This window comes from Phalacrocorax aristotelis, chromosome 11, assembly GCF_949628215.1.
Source record: "Phalacrocorax aristotelis chromosome 11, bGulAri2.1, whole genome shotgun sequence".
NCBI lineage: Eukaryota > Metazoa > Chordata > Aves > Suliformes > Phalacrocoracidae > Phalacrocorax > Phalacrocorax aristotelis.
This window is the reverse complement of record NC_134286.1, coordinates 19,641,429-19,651,990: the sequence shown is the minus strand read 5'-3', so window position 1 is coordinate 19,651,990 and position 10,562 is coordinate 19,641,429. Positions and strand designations below refer to the sequence as shown.

General features: G+C 42.2%; 1 protein-coding gene across 2 annotated transcripts in view; it reads left to right on the top strand.

Moving 5' to 3' along the window:
• Nucleotides 1-409: 409 nt before the first annotated feature.
• Nucleotides 410-10,562, top strand: part of SMARCA1 (SNF2 related chromatin remodeling ATPase 1) — a 37,639-nt gene continuing 27,486 nt past the window's right edge. The window contains exons 1-6 of one of the 2 annotated variants that reach the window (XM_075107185.1): nt 410-609; nt 5,803-5,889; nt 8,463-8,629; nt 9,590-9,690; nt 9,812-9,912; nt 10,206-10,385. In XM_075107185.1, the coding sequence (XP_074963286.1) occupies nt 514-609; nt 5,803-5,889; nt 8,463-8,629; nt 9,590-9,690; nt 9,812-9,912; nt 10,206-10,385 (732 nt within the window). In that variant the 5' untranslated portion in view covers nt 410-513. The remainder of the gene's footprint in view (nt 610-5,802; nt 5,890-8,462; nt 8,630-9,589; nt 9,691-9,811; nt 9,913-10,205; nt 10,386-10,562) is intronic. The other variant, XM_075107186.1, reaches the window with a different exon arrangement.

Sequence of the window (10,562 nt, the reverse complement as noted above, 5' to 3'; positions counted from 1 at the left end):
TGGGTTGATGGTTGGACTTGATGATCTTAGAGGTCTTCCAGCCTTCATGATTCTGATTCTATGCCTGGGAGGCCCTGAGAGGGTGCATTACGTGGTAACACCACCCTCGGGCATGCCCAGAGTTATCGCTGTGCATAGCCGCCCTGCCCGCTTTCTCCTCCGTGAGCTGTGGGGTCACTTGACAGGACGCGCGGCAGCAGCGCTCTGTGGGCGGCCCCTCGGCAGCACCCAGCGGGGAACGGCCGGGAGTTGCTCCCGGGAGCCACCCCAGAGGTCCCGCTACCTCCGCACCCCCACGCCCTCCCTGCGGCCCCGCCGTTAGTCCCCGCCTAACCCCGGGGCAGCCTCATGCAGGCGGGAAACGACCCCCCTGTCGCGGAAGTATCGCGAGATTGGTGCGGGGCGGGCCGGCGGGAGGGGCGGGGCGGCACAGCGCGGTGTTTGGGGCGGTGGGGCCGCCCCTCGGACCCCGAACCCCCCGCCCCGGCGGCTAAGGCATCAGCCGCGCACAAAATGGACACCGACACCGGCACCGCCGCCCGTCCGGACGGCGAGGTGCCTTCCACCTCCGCTGCGGCGGCCTCTGCGCAGGAGCCCGGCGCCGAGGAGGTACCGCTCCGGGGCGGGGAGAGGGATCCCGGCGGGCGGCGGAGCCTCCGGGGACGAGCGCGCCTGGCCCCGCCCGCCTCCTCCTACAGCCGCCTCTCGGGCCGCGCTGGCCCGTCCCGACCCTGAGGCCGCCGGCAGCGCGGGGGCCCCTCTACCGCAGCCCGTGAGGGCCCGGGCTGCGCGGCGGCCCTGCAGGCCGGCCCCTGCCCGGACACACCCCCGGCCCCGCCGTGCCGGCCGGCCCCCGGGCCTAGCCCTCAGCGTCGCCGCCGTCCGTAACGCTGCGGGCGGCCCTGGCGTGTCCCCTTGCCGGCCCTGCAGCCCGGGCGCGCCGGTGCTGCGCGTTTAACCCGTGCTCCCGCGCCTTGCAGCCGTATCGGCCCCCGCAGCCCGGGCACCGCAGGGCCCCTACTCTAGTGCCCCTCGCCCGGCTGTTTCCTTTCCCCTGTCCCCAGGTAAAGCTGTCCAGGAGCGGACTGGGGGCCGGGGTGACCCCCACGGGCAGGGCCCTAGGTTGGGGTGTCACGGTGGCGGCTGCTCGGAGAATCATAGAATCATTAAGGTTGGAAAAGACCTCTGGGATCATCAAGTCCAACCATCAACCCAACGCCCCCAGGCCGCCTAAACCATGTCCCCAAGTGCCACGTCTACACATTTTTTGAACCCCTCCCGGGATGGTGACACCCCCACCTCTCTGGGCAGCCTGTTCCAATGCCTGACCGCTCTTTCAGTAAAGGTCTTTTTCCCCAGTCTCCTGGTGCACCTTGAGGCCGGTTCCTCTCATCCTATCGCTGGTGACTTGGGAGCAGAGACCAACTGCCCCCTCACTCCAGCCCCTCTCAGGCAGCTGCAGAGAGCGAGAAGGGCTCCCCTCAGCCTCCTCCAGGCTAAACCCCCCCAGCTCCCTCAGCCGCCCCCCAGCACACTTGTGCTCCAGACCCTGCCCCAGCTCCGCTGCCCTTCTCTGGACTCGCTCCAGCACCTCAGGGTCCTTCTTGCACTGAGAGTTGTTGGCTGAACCGGTCTGTCCCAGCCCTCAGGGCTCCAGCCTTCTGTCTGCCCGGCTAAAATACAACCATGATGTAGAATAAACCCCTTCGAAGAGCATGGATGTCTGCCAGCCTCCTCCCTTCAGTTTTTGGAAAGAAGAGTACAGGTTTAAGCCCAAGGAATGTGAAAAGTGACATATTTGGGTTTCCTTGGAAATGGAACATGATTTAACCTGAAGAACGAATCTTATATAAACTTAGTAATGATGCTCACATGTCGTATTTTTATGATATTGGAGAAAGTTGCAGAAATATTGATACCAGTGCAATCAGAACTTTAATTCCAGTTGATGAAAGTCCATTTTTGCTTAAAAAGAACACTTGATTCTTTATTTCCTTCCTTCCTTACAAAAACAGCTATGAGATATAGTACAGTGTAATTCTGAACATTACCTGATCTTTCAGGGGAAAAAGTTTCTGTATTGGATACAATTTATTCTGCAAAATTTTATGCATGTCAAGTGATAAAATGTTGGTACTAAATGTTTAGAGAATGCCTGCCTGGAGAAATCATTTGAAGGCAGTGAATGATTTCAAATAATGTCAACATTGTGTTGCTGTCCTATACGGATGAATATGTTTCTTAATGGGGAAAAAAGAACATTTTGCTGTTTGAGGTTTTTATTTGGGCTGTGGAATTTCACTTCACGTTGGGCCGCGGGTCTGTTACGTGGCCATACAGTTAGTTATGTGATCTGCAGAATAATGGCCTGTAATACAACCTGTTGTGCTCTGTTCCCCTCTCACTACTTCACTATAAATAGTGTTGTAGTAGTACCAAAACAGTGTCTTAACTTAGTGGCTATATGGAATGTGTTTCCACTTTGTATATGTGAGTTAAACACAGAAGGGGTCCTTCTAATTATTCTTAATGCATCTGTTTCACGTTCTCCAAAGCACAGGTGATAAGAGTAAAGTCCACTAACGCAGCAGCAGTTCTTATTTCCAGTAATTTTTAGGTGTTCATGTGACCTAAGCGATTTAGGACTAACTATTGCACTTACTAGAAAGAAATCTCTCTCTCAGCCTGAACTTAGTAGCTCCACTTAGGCTAGTTAGTAGAGATTTCAAGGGCAAGTATTTTGGATCCTTTGAATACTCAGGGTCTGTTATTTTTGAAACTGCTGCCTGGTCACATAAGGCGCTTAAATGACACTGGTTTTCAGGCTACGCTCTTAAGCAGGGTTTAATCTTTATTGGAAAACTTTTCTAGGGTAGAGGCAGATTGTTACCAGCTAGCTTAAAGCTTTTAACTTTAGAGTTAAAAATGAAAGTACTTTTCCTGCTGGTTAATCAGTTGTTCGCACTGAGGCTTCTGCTGATCCTGTTTCCTGTTAATTGATGTGTGGTGCAGATGCTTTGTGTAAAGTTTGTAGGGTAAAACTCAGAGACTTCATGAAATATTTTGTGGTTTCTGTGTCGTATTAGGTACATGATCCAGTTGGTAGTGAGAGAGAAGTGTCCTTACTCATAAAAATCTAGACCTTGTCAATTACTAAATTTTGATATAGCTCAAAACATAATGCAGAAGCAAGTTTGGATATGACGCTTGTCCCTACTACCCATCCTGCTCCACCAGCACAGAATAGGATTTTAGTGAAACTACAGCATATTCTTTTCCCTTGTAAGCGGCGAGGAAGAGAAAGGGTATTGGGATGCATGTGTCTGAAGTTATCTTTTTCATCACTTTTGATGGTCTCCCGTTTGTTATTTCTAATATTTTGGGGCCATCAGTGTTCAACAGAAACACTGCAGTGAGGAGTCGGGGGGCAGGGAAACTGTTTTGCCTTGAAAGGTAAGGTGTAGGATGTGATTTGAGAGTGCTGTGGCCATAGTAACTTTAAATGTCAGTTCACTTACTTCTTTAACTCAGTGTGTTATATACAAATACTTCTGAATAAATTTTATTTGTATGCCACCATCAGTTTTCTTCTTCTGGGGAGATCTGAGTAACAACAGAACTGGCATTAGCACTGTCCCTCTTGGGGTTTGGAAGGATAATATTGCATTACGTTTTACTTGGAAAACTTGCAGTTAGAAGGGATTATCATAATGTTGAGTTGTTCTGCTTTCTGCAGGAGAAGCTTCATACTTACCTGAGTTAGAGAGACAACTTGTTTGCAGTAGCACATATCTATGTAATTTATTTCTAGGGAAAGTGAGGGAGACATCTGAAATAGCCTACTGTTAATTTTGTTTTCCTCCAAGGAGGAGTGTTTTTGTCACTTCAATAACAAGGATTGGGCCTGATGTTAGCACTGGCAGTCTCTCTTACTGGAGTGACTGTTACATAGTAATATAATGGAGGTATGAATATACACGTATATATGATCTGCTCTTTAGCATGTTGGTGTAACTGTCCTCTCCTAACACGGCTTTCTGAGATGATACAATTGGAGAAGCTGTAAGTGAATAGAACTTTTCTAATGCTCTCTATTTGCAACATAATTATTTGACCTTGCAAAGCTGAACTCATGCATTTGTAAAATCGTTACATTGTCAAACAGCTTCATTATACACTTAGTGTTCTTCACCTTTGCAGAGAATTATGCCTTTGGGTCAAAACTTGAAAATGTGATCTCTGACTTCAGAAAATATTCCTCCCATTTGCATGATTGTGCTTATTGGCATATATATTTATGAGTAACAGTTCTGAAATTTAAGTGTGTAATGTTGCTTGATGGACTTTTACAAATGTAGTCCCATTTGGTCTGGTTTTGCTACTTGGCCCTGAATAAACTAATTATTATTTCATTTTAGTGTATTTATAGTAGGCTGAAACTTAAAGCACTTGTCAGATTAAGACTCTGCTTTTTTACATTTTATACAGACATGCACTTTGACAGTTCTTTTCAGATTATTCAGTGTTTTCAAAGACATTTTTATAATTTAATACATCTCAAAAACCCCTTTTTTTTGATTTGCAGGAGGTATGTAACAAGCCATACGTCAAAGACTGAATTAGGGAAAAAAAAAATCAACCAAATATTTCTCTTACTATTCTCTTTTTTAAAAAGATATGTTGGCAATATCATGGTTTTTGCCAGCCTTGGTTGTTGGTTTTGTTTTTTTTTTTCTTTCCTTTTTTTTTGTTGTTGTTTTTTTCTTTTCACTATAGCAGTGTAGCAGTTGAAGTTGTGGAAACCTGCTTTGAGCTTCCCAATTGAAGACAGAAATGAATGTCATAAACTACAAAAGTCAACTATTTTTGTTAGTTTTGTAAATTTCTTTCATTTATAGTAAATAAGGTAGCTCTTTGTTAACTGTCTAAGAGCATACCATGCAGTCGTTGCTGCATGGATTGATCTTGTTGTTTAATTTGTGTCTCTTCCTAGGTGTGTAGCTAAGAGTAGTTAAACCTGTATTTCCAAATGAACTGTGACTCTTGATCTAGAAGTGAAGACAAAGAAAACCCAGCCAAGATGCAAGTGCCAGAAATTTACAGTTAGGAATTTTACATTTAGAAATCACATTTAATTTTTCAAAATATCTTTTCAAGATATTTCACAGAATCACAGGTTGGAAGGGACCTCAGGGATCATCTAGTCCAACCTTTCTGGTAAGAGCACAGTCTAGACAAGATGGCCCAGCACCCTGTCCAGCCGACTGTTGAAGGTGTCCAACATGGCTGAGTCAACCCCTTCGCTGGGGAGATTATTCCAATGGTTGACTGTTCTCACTGTGAAAAATTTCCCTCTCTTGTCAAATCGGAATCTTCCCAAGAGCAACTTGTGTCCATTCCCCCTTGTCCTCTCCATGTGACTCCTTGTAAAAAGGGAGTCTCCATCTTCATATTTAATTAAGCATTTAGAGCAAGATCTCTGTGAAAGATTCAACTTCATCCCCTTCAGTGCATTCTTTCAGTGCTTTCAACTTGAATCCCATCTGTAGAGATAAATATGACGATGAGACAGATCTTCAACTTATATTTTATCTGGTTGGATCTCCTCATTAGTTTTGTCATGGAGATCAGGTTCTGCTTTGGGTGAAATAAGATGATTAATAGAGTCGCTTCATTTTGAAATAATTATTTTTAAAAAGTAGTGTGCTTATCTTGTAGTGTGTAGGTTTGTTCAGTTTGATATCTTTTTGCTTTAGTAAATAAAGAAGAGGATACTTAAAGTGTTTAAAATTTGTATTCCAGAAAAATGATCCCCCATTTCAACTCAGACTTCCTCCGAAGGCAGCTAGACCTGAAAAAGAAGTTGATCCAGAATACGAAGAGAAGATGGTAAGTGTTTTGACGAGAAAACATACTGCAGCTTTTTGATGTTTGTTTGCTTGAACTAGATCAACACAGTTACAAGGAGTTATTGCAGACTGGATGTGTCAGAAAAGAAAAATAAATCAAGATCCAGTTAAATGTCTAGTCCAGTGTGGTGTATCTCACAGTGACTAACAGTAGGTTTTTAGTGAAGAATATGAGAACAGAGGAAGCAGATAGTGATACTTCCACTAAATACTGGCTCACTCTTCCAAGTATTTTTGTCTGCGTAGTTTCTGGAGTTGGAGGCTGTAGTTTTTATACTCGGTAGTTGTCAGTGGATTTCTGTTCCCTCCCTCCCCTGCATTTGTCTGCTTGCTTCTTTTCCCCTCATGTAGGTTTAGTTACCCACACCTCCTGTGGTAAGAAGTTTCTGTTCAGTTGCATTTTGTATTTAAAACTCTCCCCTTTTGGTTTTGAATCTGTCTCTGCTAGCTTTATTTGATGATCACTTGAGTCATGTCAGAGGCATCCTGAAGCTGCTTCTTAAGTGAGAGGAAGACTGAAGCTGCCACTTTCTCATCATATAAAACCATAAAGGTTTTAAATGTTGATATGCCCCATAATATATGTGCCTTAACAATGCAAAGGAGGATCTGTCCGTGACACAAATGAAGTGAGCTTGTCATGCTGGAGAGGAGAGGTAACAGGGTGACTTCTGTATTACAGAGAGGCAGAAACCAGGACGAGGCAAGACTTATTCTTGAATGATACATGTAGTAAGTTCTTGTTTGAAGCTGGTATCTGTATCTTAATGCATTTTTCTTAAAAGCTTTAATGTTAAATGGATGCGTAATAATTACAGTAGAGTCTGAAATGATTGGATCCCACAGAAGCCAGGGAAGAGTATCACTGTTAGACATAGAAAAACTGATATCTACTTATATGAATACTTAACTTTTAGCCAAAGAGAAGACACAAATAAATCTGTTGAGAATGAGTTGAGTAAATAACTGAACTTGGTTTCACAGTAATAGATGGTGAATTTACATCTTTCCTAAATTAGAATCTTAGTTCAGTTGTTCTGGGAGGCAAAGGGAATAGATCTCAAAAAATCTACCTTTCATCAATTGTGCAGTTGTGAGCCAGAGCTTTACTGTTTATCAAGGCACGCTTCTTACACCCAGCCAATAATTTTGCAGGCAAAAAAGTATATTGTGGCATTCAGTATAGAACCTTACCAGTTATGGTTAGCTTGCCAAAACCATCATGTATTATTAGTTTAATATAAATCCTCTGAATGGATTTGTTCTTATCCTGTATGAGCACAAACATCCGTGTCTTTACTCCCCCTTTTAGGTTTCTTTTCCCTGAAAGTTTTACTTGATGTTTGCAATTTATTCAGTTTTCAAGTTATTTATGCAAATGGTCCAATAATGAATGCAAGGGTAAAATAACAGTGATTTGTTTCCAGGAGTTCCCTTGTAAAGATGTTTATTTGCTGGGAAGTGGTGCGCTATTAAAAGAAATGCGTTGCCATCGTGTGGCAAGATCATGCATTGCACGTCAGGTTTCATTTCTTTGGTTTGTGTTATTGCTATTAGAGCATTTTTACTTGCATATAAGTTACCTGCAGAAAAGCTTTCTGTTGTTTGTATATTTCTTAGAAGGGTTATGGTACAGAAGTACAGTTTCACTTTTGCCGTTTATATCAAGATATATAAATGAGATCACATGAAAATTGCTTTAAGCGGTATAGCGTTACACAGTGCCTAGCAATGGCCTTCTGTCAGAGAGTATTTGCATTTTATCGTATTTTTCTTAAAAATTATGTAACATGTTGTCTTTTAAATATAGAGAAGGACATATGTCTTGCTGTGTTTATATACTGAAGTGCATATGCCTTATTGATATTGCAAAACTGAAATGATAGAAATTTGAAATCTGACAGCAGAATGCACAACTTCAGTGAAAGCAGTTCTGAGCCAGTGCATCCATTACTTTAGTCATACTTGTAAAAGCAGACCTACCCCATTGTTGTCTTGGATCAAATCCTGATAGCCTAGAAGCTGATGGAAGTTTTGCCATTGACTTGAGGAGGGTTAGGATTTTATCCCTTATAAGAAGTCAGAACGTTAGTTTTTTCTTTCTTTTATAGACAGTCCTTTAAAGCATCCCTTTGCAGTTGCTGGTGTGCCATGCAGACTTAAGCAATCTGTACAAGTAACCTGTTTTAGGGTTGTTTTACTAATCTTTGAGTTTTGATGGGGATGAGTTGCTGGGACGAGGTTATTGAGTCCTGCCATGTGTTCCAGATTGCTGTGGTATTCCTGAAGGATCATTTGAACTACCACATATTACAATTGGCTGCTTTAAAGTAATTCATGCTTAGCTGTAAGCTGAAGCAGCTCAAGAACTATTTCATGATGCTTGTAGCCCTCTGAGTTGGCTAACAGTAGGCAGATGGTCCTGTCAGTCCTTCCTCACATAAGCTGTTCTCATGAGTGTCTGAATTCTGTTTCTTAATAAAAATACATTTTTTATGAAGAAAAAGTTATTGATTTTTCTTTTTTAAATTCTCTTCCCTCTTTGGAAACTAGAAAGCGGATCGAGCAAAAAGGTTTGAATTCCTCCTGAAGCAGACAGAACTTTTTGCACATTTTATTCAGCCTGCAGCACAAAAATCACCAACATCTCCATTGAAAGTCAAGTTGGGACGGCCACGGATGAAGAAAGATGAAAAACAGAGTTTGATTTCAGCTGGGGAGTATGTTTTATTTTTATTTCCAACCTGTTACACTTTCAAAAAAATGATGCATTTTGACATATCTATTTAGTTATCTCTATAGAGCTTGTGCTTTAACTAAATCCAGAACTTTTCCTGGTTATGGTGTATCATCATTTCTTTAAAAGCTGGTTGGTGTATGTGTGCTGATCCATCAGGGTTAGTATGACCTTGGATCAGGAGTGCATTTTTAAAGCAAACTCCCTGATTCTTGCCACTTACCATGCTTCGGTCCATGTTGTGGAGTGATTTTGGAGCGTGTGAATTGAATTTCTTTTGCATAATGCTGAACTAAAGATGCACTCCAGAAATGGGCCTGATGCGCTCCACCTGCTAGTGGACCCGTCAGCGGGACCAGAGTGGAGCTAGACCAAGTTAAAACAAGATAACGTGCCTGTAGTGTGGATGTTGGATCCTCAGCGCCAGTTGTCTTGTTCCACTAGTCTGGCTATACTAGTTGGTAATGCAGGTGTAGCCTGCATGTAGTGTTTCTGAGGGGTCTTGTAACAGCAAGCAACTAGATCTTGGAATGTTTACAAACTGGCATTTTCTATTTTATAAATTTTTTATTTTTTCTTTTTTTAATTGAATGTGTGATTCTTCTGAATGGTAGTTATAAAGTAATTGATTCTAAGGCCACCACTGATGTTGTGTCTTGCATTTCTGTGTTGGTCGTTAAAAAGTACCTTAGAGAACTCATGATACTTGTTGTCAGAGTATAATTATGGCTCTGGAGGAGAGGGCTTCATATCAGCCTTTCTAATTAAAGCTGGAGTGGACGATAAGGAATAACTTGTTAACAGGATATGCTTTTGGTCAGGGTACTTGAACACACACATTGTAGATCAATTATTGTTTCCGTTATAATTTGTCTCTTTTGGTTTTATAGTCAGTGTTTTGAAATTGTTTCATATAAATGTGAATCTTGGATTCTTTCTTTAGTTATCGTCACAGGCGCACAGAACAAGAAGAAGATGAAGAGCTGTTGTCAGAGAGTCGAAAAACGTCTAATGTGTGTATTCGATTTGAAGAGTCTCCTTCATGTAAGTATTGTATTGACAGTTTCCTGATTGCTTTGATGTAATTAAAATCTGAGCAGATCGCAATTAAAATTTTCTACTTAGAATTAGTATTTTTCTACTTAGAGGAATCTTACATTTACAGATGTGAAAGGAGGAACACTAAGAGATTATCAGGTTAGAGGTTTGAACTGGATGATCTCATTGTATGAAAATGGTGTTAATGGCATTCTGGCAGATGAAATGGTAAGCAGTAATCTTTTGGAATTTTTGTGGTAATTATTGAACAAAATCCAACAATAAAGTGCCTATAGTATTTAATGTATATGCAGTAGTGTGCATCATTGTACAACAGTTAGATTTTTTCACAATTGGAATTGTAACGCAAGGAAAGAAATCGTATTGCGAACATTAGCTGTGTAGTTTGCTTTAAACAACTTAAGTGGAAGAATTATGTAGTAGGAAAATTGTTTGAAACTCTTTCTGTATGGTATTTCATTTCAGCGGGTTTCTTTCCCTCCCTCTCTTTGTCAATGCAGGGTCTTGGTAAGACTCTGCAAACCATAGCATTATTAGGCTATCTGAAGCATTACCGAAACATTCCTGGGCCACACATGGTCCTGGTTCCGAAATCGACTTTGCACAATTGGATGAATGAATTCAAACGCTGGGTTCCATCATTACGTGCTGTTTGCCTTATTGGAGATAAAGACGCCAGAGTAAGTGCTCTAGATTTCAAGGATGTATGTATTATTAGTCAAAAACTAGCATTTGGGTATGTGGCGTTCTCCCTAAGCTACTTCCTTAATTACAGTAGTTTTTAGTAATCTTTAACTGTATGAGTGTTGAAAATGCAAAATGTTATGCTCGTAGCTAAGAGGAAAAAATGCAAATGA